The 24063-nt window shown below is 42.9% G+C and overlaps 1 protein-coding gene across 2 annotated transcripts in view; it reads left to right on the top strand.

Annotated features, from left to right (window-relative positions):
* The window catches only part of CMAS (cytidine monophosphate N-acetylneuraminic acid synthetase), a 175699-nt gene that overhangs the window by 4322 nt on the left and 147314 nt on the right, over nucleotides 1-24063 (top strand). For both annotated transcript variants that reach the window (XM_086920423.1, XM_086920430.1), the window contains exon 2: nucleotides 4436-4665. In XM_086920423.1, coding sequence (XP_086776549.1) covers nucleotides 4451-4665 — 215 coding nt within the window. In that variant the 5' untranslated portion in view covers nucleotides 4436-4450. The remainder of the gene's footprint in view (nucleotides 1-4435; nucleotides 4666-24063) is intronic.

The following is a 24063-nucleotide window of genomic DNA, read 5'->3' as shown; positions in this document are numbered from 1 at the left end:
TCCACCCCCTGCCGGATCAAAGGCTTTCACGGCTGGCCGGCCGTGCTTTCAGTTTCACGGCCGCTCGGCCGGCCGGCCGTGTCTCCTTATTTGACTTGTTTTGCTTGTTTGCAATTCAGAACTTGAAAAAGTGAACTGTCTTCAATCCAACCAACAACCCGATACTGACGGCTTAACCATCGCATTCAGACGGAAAGCTTAGTCTCAGTTGATTTATCTGAGGGACATTGATTTCGCATCAGTAAATCCAATATCCCCATGTGACTTGTATCCCATGCCCAAAGTTGATGACTTCTTCGAACAATTAGAAAAATGCCTGTTTCAGGTATGTATCGATCTGAATCTAGAAGATGCCCATGAAGCCCCCTCTGCCACAGAAAGAGATTGTTTCAAGTGTGTGTTCTTCAGTTTGGGCTGCGTGGGATGCTGATCTACCAGCCTCCTTTCCTAGGTTACTAGATTATCATTTAGGAATACATTTTCTTCTTTGTAATGTTCTCCCACTCTCATCAAAGGCTTTCACGGCCGGCCGTGCTTTCACTTTCACGGCTGGCCGGCCGGCCGTGTAAAGTGCACTTCAAAGGCCGCTCCCCCTGCTGCGGCCGTGTCGCATTTATCCTCCCCCCTCCCCACAGCAATGCCCTCCGTCTTGTTTCTTTCGAGGTAAGTGTTACAGACTGCACTCTTTATTTACAAAGCTTTACCTCAATAACTTTTTTTCCGCCATGTGTACTCCTGTTGTGTTAACCAATTAATTCGAAAGTATATATATTATTTCTGGGAGGGTCGTTTGAGAACTGCTCCGATGGCTTCTTCATACCAGGTTTCTAATGCAATTTGCAACTGTAGTCGGGCGTTTTTGCTATACAATTAACACCTTTACAGACAGACTCTGGGCTAGAAAACGTCATTTTTTTTCTGCCACCCGGCTTTCTTCCTATTTCGAATTGCGGAGACATGTAAAATGTACAGAAAGTGCATTTTAATGAGTGGCTGATTTGTTAGCTTAAAAAAAGAACTGTAGATTTTAGAATGATTACACCATTCCATGGTATTATAGATGGATGAATTTCCCAACCGATCTATTAAAAAATATTAAGCCTCAAAATTATCTTAACACTAGTGCGATGGACCTACTTATCAACCATGTCTTCTGAGGCAATTGAAAATGCTACCTTCTCTCTGCCTGCAAAGCGCCTCTTATTATAAATTGTATCTGAAATTATCCAGTTTCTATATATCCACCCATACATACTTTCATCCATCTCCATGTGCTGCCACTCCTACCCATCCACCCTCGCATGCAGGCAGGCCCATCCAACCATATATTCATCCAAGTATACACCTATCAACTATAAACGTATCCATTCACCCACCCATTCACATTTGCATCCATCCACCATCACCTCCACATCCACCACCACAGCCACATCCACCACACCCACCACATCCACCACACCCACCACCACTACATCCACCACCACCACTGCATCATCCACCATCAACTCCAAATCAACCTTCACATCCACCGCCACAGCCACATCCACCACACCCACCACCACCAGATCCACTGCATCATCCACCACCACCGCATCCACCACATCCACCATCACCTCGACATCCACCGCCACATCCTCCACCGCATCCACCACATCCACCACCACCACATCCACATCCACCACCACCACCGCATCCACCACCACATCCACCGCATCCACCTCCACATCCACCATGACATACACCGCCACATCCACCACATCCACTTTCACCGCATCCACCACCACCGCATCACCCACCACCACCACCACATCCACCGCATCCACCAACACCACATCCGCGCCGCATCCACCACCACCATATCCCCCAGATCCACCACCACATCTATATGTGTGTGTGTGTGTGTGTGTGTGGGCTCTGTGTGTGTGTGTGTAGGTGCAAATGCAATGTTCTTGGATTTTCGTCACAATAAAATACACTGAACATAATCTTCACAAAAGTTATTTACAAACGTTTAAGCTATTGCCATTATAAATTACAATAACTTTTATTTAAGTATTAATTATTTACAAAATTAAAAGCCATTGTTATTTGTAATATCGATGCATCTAAGTCACGTAAATACAACACACATTGCATTACAAATGCTATAGGTGTCACATTTGCGAAAGTTAAAACTATTGACATTGTAACTGACAAAGCTATTAATTTTGCTATTTTCAAAACCAACACATAAATAAAAAAGTGTTATTTACAATACCAATCGCTCAAACTTTCCTAATGCGAGACCTATTGCATTTCCAATGCTTGTTTTAATAGTGGTGCCATTCATACATAAGAGTGAAACACTGATTGATCAATGTCTTAAGCATGCAACTGCATATGCATGCATTCCTGTATAGCACAGTAATCTATATTGATCTCCTTCACTCTACCCCACTCCGTATTACGCAATGCCTTTCTCTTCCATTCTATCCTTTACGCCACTCTATCCTCTATGCCACTCTACTAAATTTTAGCTAAGCTGCTGTGCAACATGTTTAATAGACATTGGCAAAATCTATCACTCTCACATCGGTGAGACCTATTGGCTATGCCAGTGCTTATTTTCCCTGTGATCTAGGGAATAAATTACTAAAACATTGCTCAGTCCCCTTTGAGGCGCATTAGAAAGCAGTGTAATATGTGGCAGGCATTTTACTTTGGTACAGCTCCTTTGCTAATTAACACAAAAGTGTATCAGATGTTCTGTCTTGAGCCTGCTTTAATAAAAGAAGTGATATACAGAGACACTGTAATTACCAGCAGATGTTGGGCCCCTCCGCCAGACACTGAGGCTTTGGAGATGCAGCCACTTCTGTGTGATGGGCCTGATCGTGAGCAGGCCCAGAGAATATAAAAGAAAGTACTATGAATGAAGAGTTATATAATGGGAGTGTGCCGTAATTACACTGTGAGGGTTGGTGGATAGTCTGCATGGAGTTTCAAGGGCCCAATCCCTATAATGGCTTTCAAACGTAAAGTGCCTAGTGTCCTGGTACAGTTGGGTAAAGGGGGTGACATCCGGCCCAGAACATGGATGCAGCAAAGTTGAGGGACAGTTGTGGAACTGCCTTCCAGCTGCTTCTCTGTGCAGGTGGACTCCGCTATTAGTGAGTCAAAATCTCCAAGACAACAACATGACTGAAGTATGACTTCTTTTAAAGCATATACATCTGTGATATGCTGCAGACTGGTCCTATAGCGTGAGCGGCAACCAGCAACCCAATCATTGAAGAGGACTCTTCTAGACGAGCCAGTCGCTAGAAAGGCTGACTCTAAGCTTCTTTTCTTGTGTTGTGTAACATGGTGTGTTCTTTGGTGACATAAGGTCGGTTAGACAGTAAGTCAGACCCAAGAAAGAGGCAGTTGATTGCTCAGGATAAGGCATTTACAGGCACATGCATCATTGTTGGCTTTTGCGATTGCTTAATTGCGATTTTTAAGGAGTCGCAGAAACCTATGCATGAAGAAATTACTGAAAAATTTGCCTTTTCTAAACATTCCTTAATTGTGACTAGCAAATTGCGAGTCTCAATTGAGGAATGCCTCCCCATTCATTCCTATGGGCTTAGAGGCCCTTGGGAATGAATGGGAAGACATTATCAATTTGCGATTCGCGATTAGTGAATCGCAAATTGAGAATGCGATTTCAAGGGTGCAGGGGTGTCCAAAGGACACCCTGTTGCACCCCTGAAATTAATCTGTGCACATATGTTGTGCACACACATGCCCTAAGGGCATGTCTGTGCACAACATGAAACTTTGAAAAATGCACAAAATTGTATTTTTCAAAGTTTTCGCAAATTACCATGAGGTTCAACCTCATGGTAATTTGCTCCCCCTAATTGCGAAATTGCTATTGCTAAAACTTTCATGCATTGCATTTAAGGAATCGCAAAATGCGATTCCTTAAATGGAATCGCAATTTGAGAATTCGCAAATATTTGGAAGTTGGGAGTAATCTACTTTCTTTTGGGAGTACAAAACAAATTGTAATTCGAAATTAGTTTACATGTAAGCTGGTAAGTATGAAAAATATTTGTAAGGCTTGTTTTATTTTATTTAACCTGTTCTTTCTTTAACTATAAATTCACACAAATGTAATGGTTGCTGTCAATTAAAATTGCTCTGTAGTCTGGACCGGTACAAAAGTAGAGCATCTTATTCTGTCATGGTACTGAGGTGACTGATTTGGCCATAATGTAGGGAGCAGTGTAGGTAGAAGCTTGCATAGTTGTGTTTTTTTGTTCTTTTTTTTTTTTGGGTTATTTGGGTGCATTTACCTATTTATATCATTTACCTAAGATGCTGTTCAACTAAGCTTCTGCAAGGGATTGTTTAATGAACCATTCAAGTCTTAAAAAACGTTATAATAAATTATATTTTTATTTTTCAGGGATTGAGTAGAACAATGGAACCTGCATCAAAGTACCGGGCACAAGGTGTCAGTGGGGACAACATAGTGAGAACCACCAAAGATGGAGTTGCCAAGCCTCACTTGACAGCTCTCGTGCTGGCCCGCGGTGGTAGCAAAGGCATCCCTGGCAAAAACATCAAGGTGCTGGCCGGTGTGCCTCTTATCGGATGGGTTCTGCGTGCAGCTATAGACTCGCGTCTTTTTGACAGGTATTTGGTGCTTTTGGGGGAAGGGACTGAGAAACGATACAGAGCATTCACGATGTATATACAGCTGCACAGTGGCACTATAAAATCTAGTTGTTGCTGTTGCACATGATCCGTGAGTCGCAGCAGAAATGCACGCCCAGGCAACCTTTTTGAGGCTCATGAACACGTAACTCTGTGCAGAGATTATGTTCTGAATTGATGTTCATTTGCCAGTATTTCTCTTATTAAAGGGGCATGTAGTGTTGCAGTATTTTAACCTGTTCACCCCGACATCTTGAAATTTTTTTTTTTTAATGGTAAGTTGGCAAGCCAGTGGATATCTTTTTAATGGAGAATATTAGGTGAAGATTTTCTAGATCACTTCCTTAATTCTAATTCCATTCTCTTTAGCTCCTCAGCATTTTCTCAGAGCCATCCTAGATTTTGCCTTCCTTTTCTGAACCCGTTTTTCTTGGCATTAGGACTCTGCAGTTTTCCCCTGCTAACAAGTGGCAAACTGCAACAAGGAACAATTGTACTACATCTGATTGGCCCATTTCATTTACTTGCAAGTCCCTAGTATATGGCACTACATGACCCCTGGCATGTAAATTAAATGGTACTTATGGGCATCAGCACTTATTGTACCTTCCACTAAAGTAGCCTTTTAAAACATGTCTTTGACCTGCCACTGAAGCCTGTAGTCGGTTCTAAACTGTCATTTTGACTCAGCAAAATCTCCCTTTTGCCAGGCCTAAACCTTTATTTTTACTTTATATGTCACCCCTTAGGTCCGAAAGGCTTAGAGGGCAGGGCGCATAGTATTTATAAAGGACATATACTTGAGTTGTACATGTCCTGACAATGAAAAATTCCCCAAGTCTTTGTTCGCTGTTGTAAGGCCTATCTCTTCCAATGACTAACACTGGGTTACCTTATTTATTTTTATTTATAAAGTTTAATATAGCTCGAACAAGAACCCGAAGGTTATCGGAGCGCTTTACAAAAGGGTGGAAGGAAGGTCAACAGTCCAGTATCTACATCAAATAAGAATACACAATGAGAATAAACGCATGCTTCACACACAAATGACACAGAGGAGAGTAACGCAAAAAAACAGGTATATAGCGGTCTACGAGGTGGGCACACAATGCGGTAAGGAGGTGCAGCATCATATGATGGGACAGTGGTTGTAGGATCAATGATTTCAAGCCAATGGACATAGCCCAGCTTAAGGTAGGAATTTGTCCATTAGGAATTTCTTGGTTTCCAGTTTGAAAGCGGTCGTTGAGGAGATTCTGCGTAGTCCTGTGGAAGAAAGTTCCATATCTTTGGGGCCGCGCCAGAGAAGGCTCGGTGACGAGTTCCCTTTTTGCTAAGGATGAGTGGTTTCAGGAGGGACGTGTTAGCGCTTCTTGAGGCTCTCCTGCCACAGGATAATTCAAGCTTTTGCGCTAGGTACCTGGGAGTTTTGATGCTGGGCTTTGTGCGTCAGCACAGCAATCTTTAACTGAATACGAGCTTCGTAGGGTAACCATTTGAGAGATTTTAGGACTGGGGATATGTGCTCATTTCGCTTGGTACCTGTGACCAGTCTGGCTGCAGCATTCAGTGATGCCTTTAGTGGAGCCAGGGTGTATTTGGGAAGGGCACAGAGTGTATCGCTGCCGTAGTCTAGTCTAGACAAGACCAGAGCTTGGACCACCTGCTTGAAATCTTTTTGTGGCAGGAATGGTTTGATGTTTCTAAGGGTCCTCATCAGGTGGTTAGTTCCCTTGCACACATTGCTGAAATGATTTTTCATATTCAGGTGCTTGTCCGGGGTGATTCGGAGAGATTTGGCTCAGTCAGTGATGAGGTGGGTGCAGTTGAAGGCCTTGAGGTGATTCAGCCAAAGGTCTAGCTTGGGGAAGTAGTTTGGGGGAGAGATGAGAAGGAATTCAGTTTTGGAAGTGTTGAGTAGTAGATGGTTCTCGGTTAACCAATTTTGTGTGGCCTGAAGGGTAGTGTTGAGTGAGATGATGTTATCCGGGGGTGAGGTTTTCAAATAAAGTTGTCATCCGAGTACATATGGTAGAGAATGTTCGTGGAATTTAGTGATTTCGCTAGAAGTTCCAAGAAAAGGTTGAAGAGGATAGGCGATAGGGCGGATCCTTAGGGGACACCCATGAGTACCGGAGAGGGAGTGGTTTGCCTTGACTCTTTGTGCTCTGTTTTGGAGGAAGGAGGAGAACCGTTGTAACAAGTTTTAATGTGTATTTTGTCCTTGGGACAAGTAGGCCCAACCCCCTGCAGCACAAAGCCTTTGGCTGCCAGTTTGCAGTAGCAAATTAAGGGCCAGGGAAGGGCACTGCCTGAAGTTATTATTTGTGTGCCTATGTTAATGCTGTTCCCACTTTTATTTATGGTTCACTAATTGAAAGCCTTTATTATTAGGGTGAGCGCTCTAAGTAAATGTAAGTTCTGACTGCACTACTGACAGTGGTTCCAGTATAAAAATGTGTACTCTGTTTCAAAGTTTAGCAATGTGAGGCTATGCAGAATGCTCCCAGAATGCTCTCTGATTAGATGCAAATATTAGCAGAAACTTGAAAGCAAGATTATTGACTCTTTGCTTTTCATATGAAATGTTCCTAACAAAATGAAAGTAGGAAAAAAACATTTTGTTAAACTACTGTGAAATTTCAGGTACCATTCCTTTTCAGCATCATTTAGTAAAATGTGTTGATGCATGCTAGTATTTTGCACAAATATTCATATTGGAAAATCAGTGTAACCAGCTTCAATAAGATTATGAGAAACATACAAATAAACAAGCATTGGCAAAGCCAGTAGGTCTGAAATTAATGGTCCGCTTTTTAGTTTCGCCAATACGTGACTTGCTTTGGCATGGTTTTTGTAAAGCCTTCTTGATGTGAGAGCTGTCGGGCCCTCACCATTGTAAAAAACATTGGCAAAAGCACAAAACAATTGGTCTAAAAAAAAGCACACACTGCCACATTAGTTACTGCCACTGAACAAAACTACTTCTTGTGCCAATAGACTCCTTGTGAAGCAATCTGCCCCATGGACAAGTATATATTTTAATAAATTCCACACCCCTGATTCATGTTCGTATAATTGATTTCCTTACAGATACACATTTTAAAATATATGTAGCTACATAAAAGCATACATCCGTACTTCTCAGTTCAAACATTATCTGCAATGCATCCTTAGTTGTTCTTATTTTGTACTTTAAAAAAATGGGCTTTAAATATAATTTCCTTAAAAAGATATACAATTTACAAAAAAGCATGAAATGACAACAACTCTGTTTGGATAGGCCGTCACAAAGGGAAGTACTGTTCCGTCTGGTATAAGGGAAAGCCACAAGATGATGCCCAGTACCTATTCTTAACCGTGTCAGTACAAAGCGATGAGAGCTTCTTGTGACTTCTGTCAGATATGGCTGGAAACCTTCGCTTACATTATGTTCCTGGTAGAAAACAAAGGTGCGTTGTGTTGCGTATTCGAAAGCCCTGACCTTCCCTGTATGTTCTAAAAAAGGATTCCTTAAGCTCTTTTTTTTAGATATGGAGACACCCTGTTCTATTTCCAGGAAAGGATCTAGATCAAAAAGTGACTTGTACCAAAGCAGAATATGTCTAAGCCATGGAATGTGCATACAATACTCAAGCTTTAGATAGTCTTTAATTACAATTTGTGTAAATTTAGTTTCGTTTTTGGACCATATAGACCTCCATAAAGTCAGCGGACGCAGAGCTGCTAAATCCCTGATATGGTGTAGGGCTACTTCCCTATGAATGAGCTCGATGGAGGCAGATGCAGGGGTACACAGCAGGCGGTTCAAAAATAGATTTTCCTTTTGTTGAATCAGCTTGCCGCTGTGGATGTGATGCCCCATATCTACCACACAAGGTGTCAAACACCTTGTGTGGTAGATATAAACCATGTCCTTTATTCTACGGCTCCCCTATTTGGCGGCAAATCTAAAAACACTATTAGTATTCCTGACCAATTTTAGCCGTACACTCTCTTGCTCGTTGGTTCAGCCTCCGTCTCCGAAAATGTAATGCCAAGATAACAGAATTTCTTAACAGTTTCTAACTTTACGTTCTCTAAATAAAAGCTCCTATTTTGCCTAGTCTTCTTCCCACATGACATTATAAAAGTTTTATCTTTGTTAATTAGCTATTTCCTGCTGGTTATAAATGTCTGGAATTTATCAATGAGGCGTTGGAGACCAATTTGGGTGCGTGATAGGAGGACCGCATTGTCTGCGTACAACCGGATTGGGATAGGCTCGCCATCAATTAGGGGTGCGTCCGCTGCGGTCATTCTGAGAGTTGAATCTATCTGATTAATGAATAAAGAAAATAAAAGCGGTGCTAAAACGCAACCTTGCCTAATGCCTCTGTTGACTTCAAAAAACGGGGTGCACTCACCGGCAGGGCCGAATCGCACTTTACTCGTCAATCTTTCGTACAATCTAGCCAGGAAATATATAACCTCCTTTGGTGCACCCATTTCCAATAAAATAGGCCATAAAAGTGAGTGTTCAACTAAATCAAATGTGGAACTTAAATCCGCAAACCATAAAAAAATTTCCTTCTTTTACTGTTGTATATTTGTTAATAATGAGGTCAAGGTTTATACATTGCTCCATTGTGCCCATCCCCCTTCTGAACCCATACTGTACCGGTGATAAGATGGTTTCCTCCTCTGCCCATGTTTCTAATCTATCTAAGAGGCTTCTACTTAGTACTTGAGTCAAGAAGGGAGATGGGACTATAATTTCATGCCTCTGTCCTGGAGCCTTTTTTTTAAAAAGGGGATAATAATAGATTGGCCCCAAGTCAGTGGAATGTTCACTTCAATTGCAGCATTGAACGTGTTCAGATGGGTGCCATAGGTTCATCTCATGCTTGTATAGGTCCACGGGCAAACCATCGGGGCCCGGGGCTTTGCCACCATTGCTCTTTTCTAAACCCTCCTGGACCTCATTCAAACCAATAGATAGCGGAATAATCGTCCATTTACCATTACCATTAGGGTCCATTTCGGAATCTAAAACCAACCCATCCGAATAAAAAATCTTTGAGAAATGATCTATCCATGCATTGCAGTTAACATGGGAAGTTGTTACGGGTATGTTATCATTTTTTGAAAACGGGCAGTTAGTAATCTCCCAAAATAGTTTTTTTGTGGTCCCAGCCATATCTAAATTATACCAAGCCTCATTTTGAAGTTCTTTTTTCCGTACCTCTAGGGTGATCTTATAATTGTGGCGCTTTTCCCCTAATATGTACCACATCTCTTGGTTTTGCCGCTAAAGCCAATTTTAGTGTGGATAATGCCTAGATACAGTCTTTGTCAAACCATCCGGTTTGTGTAGTCCTCTGTTTACGGCTCCTGCCTGTCAGTAAATCCTCTATTGTTATATTTCTCTTACTGAACATAGAGAGCACAGTGGCCGGGGTCACCTCATCACTTATACAATAACTTAATTCTGCTCCGCATTTGATTTTAACGTCCGCTAGGAGCTTGTCAGGATTAACTTTGGCCCACTTGATTCTCGGTCCATTTGGTCTTACTGCTGTGTTATCCCGAATTGGTTTACTATAAACTAGGGATTTGCAACCCCAACCAAGTAAAATCAAGGAAATACTGTTATGGTCGCTCACAGCCTGCTCGACTATCCATAGATTAGAATAGGCCGTACCACTAGAAACAAGGATGTGATCAATATTAGAATTAGAGTCCCTTCCTTTAAAGGTTGGGCACTTAATGTTTCCCCCTTTTTTTTTTTTTAGTGCAGTCTAGTAATTCTAAATCCAATTTAGCGGCTGAACTGTTCAACTCTGTTCCATATGTGTTATGAGGAAAATGGTTATGTATAATGTTACCTCTGCCCTCCAGGTCAGACAAAATGCAGCAAATCCCCTTCTGAACATCTCTCTAAGCCTGTAAATTAAAGTCTCCTACCCAGAAGATAACCGGGGGGGCTTTATATTGTGCACAGGTTTCGTCTATCGCTCTTCCTATATCCTGTATCATAGATCTCCTGCTAGCATCGAAGATATTATTGTAGAAGTTAACAATAACCAGGTCCTTGGCTTTATGATGCTCCAAGCATAATAATTGTGCATATGGCCCAACCTTGCGGCAGCTTTCTATTTTAAATTATGTTAGCCTGGTAGATATACCTACCCGCAGCAGAGGTCACTGCATCTATGCAAAAAGATGTGTAACCTTCGACCTGGATTGGGTCTCTATGCCATGTCTCTTGGAGACAAATTATGTTGTACCCTTGTGTAGTAAAATCCTTCGAAAAAGGGGTAGTGAGTTTCCCATTTCTGCCCGCTATATTCCAAGTAATGATGTTAAGTCCTTCTTCCGTGTTATCATTTGAGGGGTATTGTGAAAATGTTATTAAATTATCGGGTAAACCGATGTCAGCTGCTGGCGTGTTGTTGTGTTGTACCAGTGCTCCAACCTTAAGTGTATCATTATCTAGGGCCGCACACATGTTTTACTTCCTATCCTGTTGGAGGAGACCGCATCCGGGTCTGTTTCTATATTAGAACATGACAATAACTCTACGCGATTAGGTATGCCTGCTTGATCCTTAAGTCCCCTTATCGGTTTTCTGTTGTTAATAGTGTGCTTTTGGATGATGTGGTCCATAAGTCAGTCGTTATCCTCCATTGACCCAAAGAGCTGGTATCTATTAGAAGTTGGGATGGGAAAACCATCTTGAAATTTTAGTTGGGCAAATGCAGTATAGGCATTAATGTGGTGAGTAGTCCCGGGATAGTCATTTGTTTGTACATTAATGTGTTTACCTGGCTGCTGTCCATAGAAAAAATCTAATGGAAATAGTTGTATTATACTCCCATTTGGAAGGTGGCGGTGCATTCAGGATACAATCCCTTGCCCAATCTGGTGTTCTGTAATTGATAATCACACAGTCACCCTCTATTTTCTTTTCAAGGGGGCCCAGCCAGCCTACTCTCTGTGTCATAATTATCTGATTAGCCCCATACATAGGGATCCCGCAGTACTTGGAAACCAAGTGCAGGGTTTTATTTTTAAGCATTTGATTACTTTCAAATTGTGTGGGCTTCAATTTTGGGATATTAGCAAGGACAGCGACATAAGGGCCACCTTCTGGGGGTAAGTTAATCACTGCAGGGATTGCATTATGATTTCGGCCAGTAGGCTCTGGTCTATCTGCATTCTTAGGTACTAAATCACCTTGCTTATTGCGTTCTTGTAATGCTGTCTGCCCTATAAAGTTAGTGGAATCATTAGAAGGTAATTTTTTTGGGATGGAATCTGGGCTAATTGTCCCTGAACCCGTGATACCCCTAGGTTCTCTACGGGCCGTTTCTTTTTGGAGGCTTTCCTTGGGGGTAGGGTGATGGGTAATTACCTGACTATGTGCTTTCGTACTATTCTTGCTATCCATAGCCGGTATAATATCCCTATTTTGGGCTAGCTTGAGGGCATCCAGATGGGCTGCATTATTGGATTTCTCTATCTGGTTTCTAAGTTTATGTACCTCACTAGCCATATTGTCAATTTTATCGTGGATGGGTTTCATTAGCTCAATTATTTACTATAGACATCCTCTGGATCTATAGTACTTGAGGGTGCCGGACTAGTGGGCTTTGACCTAGTTGTCACCATATTGCCTTGGTGGGGCTTGCTAGTAACCGTATTCATTCTCGCATTTTTCGAACCCCCTCTTTTTTGCCCCCTTAATTTTCCTTTAACGGCGGGCACTACCGTAGTAACAGGGGTGTTATCTGATACCAAAATGGGGGTCCTTGACATGAGAGAACTGTTGTCTTCCGAGCCCACTTCTCGATCAGAACCTGGGGTGGCAACAGTGTTTACTCTCATAATTGGGCTTGGATTAATTATCTCATTCGATGCTGTACTTAACCCCAGTGAGAGATGCCTTTCTGTCCGATCAATTTCATCGGCCAGGGCGCTCACAGCTTTCACTAAGTAGTTATCTATAGTGTTACTAGTATCCACATGAATTGGCTGTATTCTCTTTCTCCCCATTTTAACAAGAGGACTAATAGTACTAGTTACTATAACAACAGTACAAGAACACCAATAGAAGAACCAAATCCCACTCGACTGGCTTACCACAAAGTCCACTAGGTTTGAATTATTCAGGTAAATGTTTGAGTCCATCAGGCTGGGGAGGCGGAAGTAAAGAGGGGGGCCCAGCCCAGCCTCGTTCTGCCCCGGACGGCCACAGAGGGCCTGCCCTTTGCCCGGCGCAGTCCCGAGAGGCAGGAGGTATTGCAGCTTGTTAACCGCCTCTGGGCGTGTTATTGGCGTTTATGCACCTAGTGCTCCTGGAGGTTGGAGTTCTTTGTTTCCCCCTCTCAGCGGCTGCGCCTAGTGTGGAGTCGCGCTGGCGGCGGGGGGAAACAGCAGGAGGGCAGCGTCAGGCAAAATCCCCGGGTAAGGTCTCCCAAGCAGGCCCCCAGGTAGCGCGGAGATATCAGGGCAAAAAACGTTTGTGCCGGTCTTGGTCAGCTGAGCCGACAAGGTAGATTTGGGACACAGCTGAGTCGACATAGCCAGAGAGGACTTCCATCAGTTGCTCGATAAAGGGGAGATTGTCTCCTGGGGTGTGATGAAAGTGTGAAGTTTGCAAATCGGCAGTTTATTACTTGAGATGCTGAGACAAAGGTATTCACAGGAGGAGGGTGATGGGTTCTTCAAGTGAGCAATCAAAATTGTGTTCCTATGGATACAGGCTAGGCCACCCTCCAGCTCCAGAACTCTGTCTAGCCTAATTATGTCGTGAGTAGGATGTACTAGGAGGTCTAAGATATGAGAGGAGGCGGGATTTAACCAAGTTTCAGTGAGGATAATAATGTCTAAATCCATGTGTTGAATGAGGTAGAAGATGTCACAGGCGTGTGTACTGGCTGATCTGCGGTTGTGTAGTATACATTTAAGTCGTGGTGTATTAGTGTGAAAGGGAGTCTGGATGACGTTCACTCTTGTGAGGTTGTCTGTAATGAATCTAAGATTGTGAGGAGGTTCTCTGTATGGGTTTGAATGGATGGTTTGAAATTGTCTCGTTGGTATCAAGTTGGAGTTGGAACTAGTGGAGTAAGAGTTGTAAAGATCATTGATTTCACTGGACGCCAAGTAAGTCTCAAATCTTCTGGTGTGGGAGGGTGCATTAGCTAAAGGAATGGTTTGTGAGACGGAGGGGGCATTAGCCCATTCACCAGCAAAGTATGGGGTGTGAGGAGAGGGATGAGGGGAGAGGTATCGTCGTTAAAGCAAAAGATAGTAGGTCAAACGGGGAAATCTCAGAGCGGTGACCAGATAGAATCAGACTGGATGGCTGTGCGTCGAGTGAATTCAAAGACTCTCACCATCTGAGTCGGGGTTTAGGGGGTTGGAGCACATCAACAGTGGACCGAGCCGCTTTGTGATCATCTAAAGGCGATGATTGGTTTAGATAGAGTAAGTACTTCCCCAAAGTGGTGTGGGGAGGACTGATGATGACCTGAGTAATGGTCGGGTGAGAGTGGGTGGCGTTTTTGAGTGACGTGAAAATAATGGCTATCTTAATTAGATTGACATTTGAAGCTAAGATTAGGATAATTCCATTGTTATAGAGGGTGATGGTGGCATTGGCGTTGAGCATGGATGAGGGCACAGTAGTAAGTTTGAGACCATGAGGTGTTTTTCTGGAGCATATAGGACCAGCATTCTCTTTTCCTAGTGTAGAAAATAACATCATTAACTGTACTACCTTTGTTTGTACAAAAATGGACATCCGAGATTAAGGTTTTGGGCCTAGCCCTGAGTATGTGATTCTTGTGAATTTAGTGGCATTTTTCGATCAGTTAGGCGGGTAGTTGATAGTGAATGCATTGTATCCTGAGGGATTGGGGCTTAAATCAATTTTGAGAATGTGACTATTATCCGGTGGTAATGTCTTAGTCATGGGGCAAGGAAGGTGTTAAGCAGATAATTCCTTAAACGGGTGAGTGGGATAATGACAAAGTGCCTACTCCAAGATGGCCGCTCCAAGAAGAGGGTGGACCCAGCCCATATGGCCCCAGCCCATATGCCCCACATGACTATGAGTGGCTCTGATGTTGGGGTTTATTCCTTCCAGTCAGCAATGCTAAGGGAGCTTAGGTGTGGGCTGGATGTCACTTGGGGCAGTTCATTCCTCCGCTGTTAGAAAGGAGTTCCATGCTGGTGCCGGAGTCTGTCATCCAGGGTATCCACCCGGAGACTGGGATTTCTGGTTAGGACCAACATTGGAACGTGCCTTAAAGTTTTGGACAGCCACAGAAGTGTCAAAACTCCTAGACTGCCATCGACATCCACCTTTAATCTAGCTGGGTACAACATCCCATACTTCAGATCCTCCTTTCGTAGTGCAGCCTTTACCATTGTAAACTTTCCCATGGCTCCTTGGGTAGTGCGCCCCTTCGTATGTTGCAATACGCGGTGATCTTTGCTGCCTACTATTGACTGTGTACTCCTCCGGTTCGGGATATGCGCCTTATAGCCACCTCCGTGCCGATGAGTGATTGCGTGAATTAATGTGTTTTTGTGCTGTCTTTTGTGCCTGACTTGGACTGGCCTCGGCTATTACGTTCGTTGCATAAGTGCCCAACTTGTTAAAGGTAAAAGGAACGTCCCGCTGAGTAGGTCGCATCCCCGTTTCAAAGTGGGCCGTACAATATTCTGGCTCATCTCGCGGTATCCCTGTCCCCAGCCCTGACGCTTTCTACAGGGCCTCCAGGCAAATGTACCTGCTGTGTCGGAAGGGCCTTTTGCGCGTCCTACCACCTCCTTGCCTGTTTGCGTGCCTGTCGCCGCATCAAGCCGGACTGTTGTCAGTCTCACTACAAGTTGAGGGGCAGCCGAAGCTCTGTGTGGTAGCCTCCAGGGGTCTCGATTTAGGGAGTTCCTGGGTCTTCTTTCCATGCCGAAGGCTTGACTGAACTCGAGCCCCCAGGTGTGCCTCACTCGGGGCCTCCCTCCTCCCATTTGCGAATCCACGGGTGCCGGAGTCGTGAGCCAGTCCTTAGAATTGGCGCTGCATGGAGAACTGAGTCAAGGGTGCTGCCACCTCTTCGCTGTGGCCGATTTTCCCAGGGAGTTTGGCTGAGCTCCAAAAGCTACGCGGCCATCTTGGTCCGCCGTTTGGATAATCCCCTTCTGCGAAAATACTTGAAACTGTAGGACCAACTTATTGCAAAACATGGTCATGCAGAGGTCAAGAATTAAACTTTTTACATGTTTTAAGCTGTTTCTATTCAAGCTTACTTTCAAGCAGCTGCTACAATACTTTTTGATGCCTAGAACGAATAAATATGACAGCTTACATTCTAGGTGCATTATTTTTCATCACAATTGCACGTTAACTCTGCACTCTCAATTAAAACCAGCATCATTTTATTGTTAATTTTAAAACTTCAATTTCACATGTGTACCCTATGACTACATATGTATTCCTTTATATTCCCAGCTTCAAGTGTATGTTAATATGTGAAGAGTAATGTGTACAATATAACAAAAATATTCTTTATTATGGTCCCTTTCACTCATTCATTTATTAGTCTACAATAGGTGCGCACCACTGACTTTGTTACTAATCTAGTTTCTGTATCATTAGATTCAGTTCTTATTGCTGTCATTTAAAGAACGTCATAATGACAGCAATTTAAATGCCAAACCGGTTTTCACTCTCCTTTCAAAAAGCCTGTGTTTTAAAAATGAGCCGCACCTTTTAAGAAGCATGCCAGATAACAGAACTGCTGTTACTAAAAATTAAATGGTTATAGTCCACAGCTTGACACAAGGAAAACATTTTAAAGTTACTGATTCATTGAATGTTATGGATCCTCATACTTTGTTTCAACAACTATCGACAACATGTAGTGATTTAAGTAATGCTCTCGTTGGGTGTGTCACCTGGCAGTCACAGTGTGCTATTGACCGTTGGACCTGACTAACTTGTTTCAGGGAGTCGAGAGCATGCCACCTGTCCACAAACAAGGAAACAATTTGAATGAGTTTTTATTAGGTGTGATGCTGGGAGAGGTAACTATTTCATACATATGAACAGAATCAGAAACATGATAAATAGATTTTCAGTTGAAAGTTTCTAAAAAGTATTAACTTTTGACCAATCTGCTGATGAGAGAGTCGTGCAAACTAGCACCTGTCCAAAAGGCCCTAGAGCCCGTAGCCACTCGAATCCATATCCATACCATCCATGGTCCATTTTACCCAGCAGGCTAAGGTGGGAGAGGAAACAGGTTTGTTGGGTTTTTGGAAGGAAATAAGCAGTTGAGTAAAAGGAGTTCTCAGATCTGCAGTCTGTGAACATGAGTTTTAAACCATTTCCTACACACCGTTTTGGTTGGAGGGAAAAAGGGATATTGAATTATCAATAAATTTGTTTTGGTATATTTAAGGGTGAATAATGAAACGAGAACACATCTAATGCTTTAACATCTGAAACATGTTTCAATGAAATTAAACCAAGCTTTTTCAACACCAAATTAACACCCTATATTGCGTTATATTTGGGAACCAGATGTTTAACACGTCTTGCTCCCTTTAAAAGTCGACAGACCAAGGGGTGTTCTCCAATTGGTCTTTCATCCACCCGGTGGTGATCAGCTGAAATATCCGATCTAGAAGCATTGATTGTATGATGGGCCTTTCCAAGAGAAGCTAGCTAGGCTAAGAAATTAACAACCAAATTTACATCTGCTGAAAAGAGATCTGAATTCTGTCTATACACCAGACTGACTTGTAGGGTCTTTAAGTGCCAGGGGCCAAAGATTGTTGAATGAGGTTGATAGCCTCCTCCGAAATTCTTGGGGTTCTCCAGGATGGCCCAAAATACTACAACAGACCAGAAATAAAGACCCTTCTAGAGGAAAGTTGTGTCAAAGTCCCTGAAGGTTGAGAAGCAAGTTGTGAAAGTGAGGAATCCTGACCGGGAAGTCCGAGGCCAGCTTCAACAGAGTTTGGTACCAAGGTTAAGCTTGCCAGAAAGGAGTGATTCGATCTAGTGATGAGAATTGTCTGCAAGCATGTACTCGTTCAATCAATAGAAATGAGTGGAAAGCATAGAGCTGAATCTGTGACCAAGATTGGAGGAGATCATCCATAGCCAGAGCTTGAGGGTCTGGTCACCAACTGAAAAAGGAAGGAAGGAAGTTGGTTATTGAGTCGAGAGGCAAAAAGATCGATTGACATGTTGCCAAAGATGGAAGAAAGACTATTGAACACTGAAGGATGCAGCTGCCAATTGCTTGAGTCCTGAAGATGGCTGTAGTACCAGTCTGCTACAGTATTAAAGTTTCCTGGGAGATAAACTGCTCTGACTTAGAGATTCCGTTGAAGACAATACTCCCAAAGATGTTTGGTCTGATCCGCCACAAGTTTGGATCTTGCTCACCCATGATGATTTATATATCTGACTGCTGTTGGGTTGTCCATTCGTAACAGAATGGTGCATTTTGCTTTGTCTCTTGTGAAGGATTGGATGGTAAAGGAACCTGCATCATTAGACTGTTAATCTGCAAGAATGACTCCAGACGAGACCATGTACCTCTAGTCGAGTAGTGACTACATCTTGCACCTCAACCCGTCCAACTTGCATTGGAATCTAAGACCAGAGTTAAGGCGGCAGAGGAAAGTTTTCACATTCCAGGCAGCTAAGTGAGTCGACCACCAGATGCGTCCTTCTTTGGAATCTAGATCTAAAGAAACTGGGTCGGTATAAGCGAGACATTTGCCGAGATGTCTTATTTTTTAATCTTTGAAGGGCTTGATAATGAAGTGGGCCCGGAAAGATTCCTTGAATCGAAGAAGCCAGTATCCCTACTAGATTGGCTAGGGTTCTGGGAGAAAAATTACTCAAAAAATGAGTGAGTTAAGGAATGATAGATCCCCTTTTTTTTTTTATGAGTCACTTTGAGTTGGAGAGTTGTGGAATAAAATGTGTTGCATCTATGAGGAAACTTAGGAATTCTAGTTGTTGAGAAGGAATTCGAGCTGACTGAAAAATGTTAATTTTAAATATTGCCTGAGAAATTATTGATATGACGGGGTTAATTGAGGTAGGCTTGAAGAAAATAGAGCCTTCAAGGAGGCACATCAATGGATAGAAGAGGGCATGTGGAAAGAGGTGTGAGGAAGGCGATCCGAAGCTGTGAGCTCAGGAACGAGAGTGCTTATAATGGAAATGCTCTAAGAAACGACCGAGGCCGGAAGCATGCCGCTTGTAAAAGCCAAGTCAAAACCTAATAACAAAACAGCAAAACTGGCATATAAATACAAAATAAGTATGCAATAACCAACAATATAAGTGAAAGGTAAATGTTATACATGTCTTGCCTATTGAATCAGTGGCATTGCATGTATTTTTTATGTTCAGATAAAATAAAATCTACACTTAACACTGTGGTATTCAGACACACACATTGGCTTCTACACCTTTTTGATACAGGGATATTCAATGATCCTATGCAAACATCTTACTAAAAATAGGAATGTTTGGTCATTGTTTAGACAAGTACACCACTAATACCAGTAATGCTTGACCTAAATATGAAACCTACGGACAATCATGCTATCCTGAGACCATTATCGTTCTGGGTGAGACTCTGGTCTACACCGGAGCTGGTTGATTATAAAGTTGGTCTTCAAGAAATAATGGAATTAGACCGGAATAATACTAACATTTGGTTAAAACCTAGCCGTACATGGTTAAAAAGGATTGACTTGGCGCAGTTTTGGGATGAGCCATTGTCGCTTACCCAAAACTTGAAAAAGCTAATAAAATCTGCATTCTGGGTATACATTGATCACGAGCAGGTGGAACCTTGATAAGTAAGTTCCTTGCATTTAAAGTTAGTGCCTATTTCGAACAGTTTCTGGATGAGGTCCAACCACCTTTGGCCAAAACATTATACATGAAATTCAGGTATGGAATTTTGAAAACAAACATGACTATAGCAAGGTGGACAATCGCTCATACCGAAAACACTAGTGACCTATGTACCATGTGCCCATGTAATATAAGAGAAGATGATTCGCATTTTCTTTTTTTTTTTTTTTGTCCAGCTTACAAGGCTATCAGGAAAAGATGGATTAAACCTCTTTGTTTAGATCTAGGAGAGCGCTTATACAAAGAAGCGGAAAGGATTTTAACACCTTGGCTGCTACAGGTTCCCCCCCCCCGGTGCTGCACTCGCAGATTTACCATTTGTTCATGACGAGCTCAGCTCGTCATCAGCACAGCTCAACCGTGCCTCATGATGAGCTGAGCTCGTCATGAGTATCGAAGGGGTTAAAGACCGATACTAGCCAGGTAATAGTTTTCGATGTCAGTAGATTCCTGCTAGCAATAAATTTTGTACGTGATAAAGTGGGTCTGAAGCTCTAAATGGAATTGTGATGTGACTTTAAAGCTAAGTTACAAAAGGTTGCTGCTACTTTGTTTAGACTATCCGTGTACATATATTTTTAACCTTGTTATTAATATTTGAAAAGGATTGAAGCAATTAATTCCATGTGTTTTTTGTATATCTTGATGCCTTTTTAATCTATTTAAATTAAGTTTTTAAATGTAACTATTTCCTTACCGTATCTGTGTTATCTGTAACATCATTAACTCCTTTATATGGACTTTGTAATGACGCAAATGTATGTTTTATGTATCTTTTATGGCTCAATTGTGCCAAAATAAAGATCATGAAATGATTTGAACATCAGGGTGGATCAAAGAGTAGAATAGCAAGTCATGATTTTTTTAAAATTATTTTATAGCTCTTTTTATTAGGAGGTAGGAGTCACATGTCCGCAACAAAATACATTACATTAGTTATGTTATGTAGGCATTTGTAAAGCGTGCGACTACTCCGTGAAGTGAAAAAAAAAAAACATAACGGGTAACACAGAACCAGAACACCAGAAACTAAGACATGCCAGGCTAAAGTTGAAAAAGCCATGTTTTTAGTTTCTTTCTGAAGGAGAGGAGATCCTGTACCCGTCTCAGAGAGAGGGGCAGGCTATTCCATAGCCGCAAGGCCACCACTAGAACGGATCTGCCGCCCACCCGGGAGTGCAAAAACTTAGGCGTAGACGTCCACAGCTGTGCAGAGGACCTCGAGGTCTGTTGTGGAACATTGTGCTGGAACCTTTCTCTAAGATATGTGGCCCCTATCTTATAAAAGGCCTTAAAAATCAAGACGACCACTTTAAACTGAATTCTTTTACAAACTGGCTGGCAGTGAAGCCAAGAGAGGAGTCATTCGTGTCCTGGACCCTGGCGAACAAATAGCTCTGGCTGCTGCATTCTGGACCACTTGTAGGCGGCCGTGTAAGTAGTCAGGAAGACGGATATAGGGCCTGGACTGCCGTCCTCCTGTGTGAGACCGGAAGGAGAGGGAGAAAGTTCCTTAACGTTTTCAATAATCCAAAACCGGTTCCAGCCACAGATTGGATCTGAGTCTTCACAGACCGGGCCGCATCCAACTCTACCCCAAGAATTAGTGTACATCCAGCTATAGTTTATATCTCAAAAGTGCCATTTGAAGATATTTATCACACCGGTTCTCCAATCACGCCTTAACACCCCCCCCCCCCCCAATACATCCGCCCACCCAAGCATCCGATGCCCGGATACTATTGGAGTTTAGATCTGGCCCCTGTGCATGTCCAACCACCCCAAATCGGCTTCCATTTTTTATGGTAAACTCTATGTTCTTAAATGTGTTTTTCCACGATCATCAACCAATCCATGTCCCTCTCCCATTCAGCCAGGGTGGGTGGATCCCTGACTCTCTATTTCCGTGCAATGTTTCATTTTGCAATAGCAAAGCCCAGAGTTACCCAAATTTGTTGTTTCCTGCTATGGTCTGTTTCCTCTATATATTCAAGAGACATAGTTGTGGTGCATGTTGGAGTTTTTTCCCACAGACCATCTATAATGGTCTCACCAATATTTCTGAATAGTGGGGCAGTCCCCTATTATATGGAAGAATGTCTGCATAGCACAATGCAACTGGGGTCTGTCTGTCTTTTGAAATTCGCCAGTGTGACGCATGAAAAGTATGTTCTATGGAGAAACTTCAGTTGGACTACTCTGAGCCTCAGTTATGGCCTCTTACTTCGTAGATACGACCGCCTCCTGGCAGTCCTCTTCTTAAAGTATTCCTATGTCAATTTGTGTGTAGGGTCTAAGGAGGGTCCGGCATATTATGTAGTTTCTTATACATTGTGGGAATTGGCTTGGTATCTATGTGATTGTTTAGGAGTCTGTCCTGCAGTGGAGTTGCCTCTAGAAGGGCCGTACCTTGCCGGATGGCCAACTTGAGAGCATGACTGATCTGGAGGTATTTGAATGTCTTGGAGTCAGCCATCTCGAAGTCCACAGGCAATTTAGTAAAAGGTTTCACGTTTCCCTTTAACCACAGATCCCCAACCCTTGAGATGCCGATTAAGTCAAGCATTAATGCGAAGATCAGGGGCGACAAAGGACATCTGCAGAGTTCTTCGATGGAGAGAAAAGGCATTAGAGGTGTACCCTTTTACCACTACTTGTGCTGAAGGGTTGGTATAAAGCAGTTAAATCCACGCGAAGTATTGGCATCCGAAACTGGGCCGTTCCAGTACCACATAGAAATAGGGACATTCAATGGTGTCAAACGCCATCTCCAAGTCCAGTGATAGTATCCCTGCCTCTTCTTTTAAAAACTCGCTTCTGTCGGGAACGCTGCGCAGGCGTCTAGGTTTAAAGCTGTATTTCTCCCCAGCATGAAGCCTGACTGGTCTGGATGCTCTAGCTTCGTAATGAGTGATAGTAATCTGTTGGCTAATACTTTGGCTAATATCTTTACTTCGCCGTTAGGCTACAATTTGGGGTGATATGTTTTATACAGTTTGGCCTCCTTACCGTGTTTATAAATGACTACTGTAGCGCTAGTCTCTGATCATTTGGGAAACGCCCCTATCGTTTACTGTCTTGGTACATTTAATGCAAGTAAGAAGCGACTGTCGATGCTGTCAGTTTAAATAGTTCTATTGGGTGGCCACTATGTCCCATTGCTTTCCCCTATGGATAGTGTTTATCGCAACTATAATTTCTTAGTCCGTGATTTCACTGTCAAGTGTATCGGCTTCTTTTGGTGACGACAGTAGACTCATGTCCGAAAACAATTCTTTGGAGTCATCAAGGGTTGTGGTGGATGATGGGTAATACAGTCTGGAGTAATATTGCGCGAATAGTTCAGCAATTTCTTGTGGGTCTTTAATATTTAAATCCTTCTTGTTCCCAAGAGATGTCACCCATCTGTCTGCTTTATCCCTTCTGTCCAACCACACCAGTAGTTTCCCCGCTTTGTCTCCTGTCTCGTATAGTCTATGGTAAGTTGCCAGCCGATTACTTTTTGCCTGGCTCTTCGATCAGTAGCAGCACCAACACCCCCCCCCTCCTGCCCCCCGCGCACCCCCAGCTCCTTGAGACCCTCACGGGTATGTAGTGCACTCTACAAGTGTCCTGATTGAGTGATACTCTTGTCCCTTCATTTCTAATGTGTGTGAGATCTCTTCTGAAACCGGGTCTGTTTGTTGTGTTTCTAAATCATGGATCTGTTTCTCTAGTTGTGTGGCTGTTTCCTGTTTATCTCTTTGCAAGTCATGAATATTGATGAAAGTGGTGTTGATTCCGGTGGTGATTGGGTCCTTGGTGAGGGAGAGGATGAGCTGGGTGTAGGCGTCTGATACTGTGCTGAGTCTACTATCTATGGAGACGAGTGGGGGGGGCCATGTAGATGTTGAAGAGCGTGGGGCTTTGCGATGATCCTTGGAGTCCTCCACAGTTGATTTTTGTAGGTTATGAGAGGAAGGGTGGAAGTCTGATTCTTTGTGTTCTACCGGGGAGGAAGGAGTGGAGCCACTCAAGGGCGGTACCCTCATGCCAAAATGGAGGATGACTGGTGTAAGTGACCATCAGTCCTGCCTTCTATGCCACCAGGAGAATGAAACATTGCTTCACATTGTATGTATTTGTCCTGTATTGATGGTTCAACGCAGATCTTCATTAAGACGGGAGTTCCTTGAATTGGGAATTGGGTCCTGTAGGCCTGCACTGTTGGAGTACATGGACCCATGCAAAAAAAATGCTGAGCATTAAATATATACCTACCACGGTCCGCTTATATGCACCTTAACTACTTGCATTAATCTACTTAGGGCAACATTTGTTGTCTGTATAGCGATCTTACATTTTAGACATTAGGGAAAAGATCAGCCCCTGTTTAGCCACTTTTATCCAATGTTAGTTCTGTATTTGGCAGCTCGACTACAATACCTACGAAGAAA

Source organism: Lissotriton vulgaris, chromosome 1_1 (assembly GCF_964263255.1).
Source record: "Lissotriton vulgaris chromosome 1_1, aLisVul1.2, whole genome shotgun sequence".
Taxonomy (NCBI): Eukaryota; Metazoa; Chordata; class Amphibia; order Caudata; family Salamandridae; genus Lissotriton; species Lissotriton vulgaris.
This window is presented reverse-complemented; position numbering and strand designations above follow the sequence as displayed.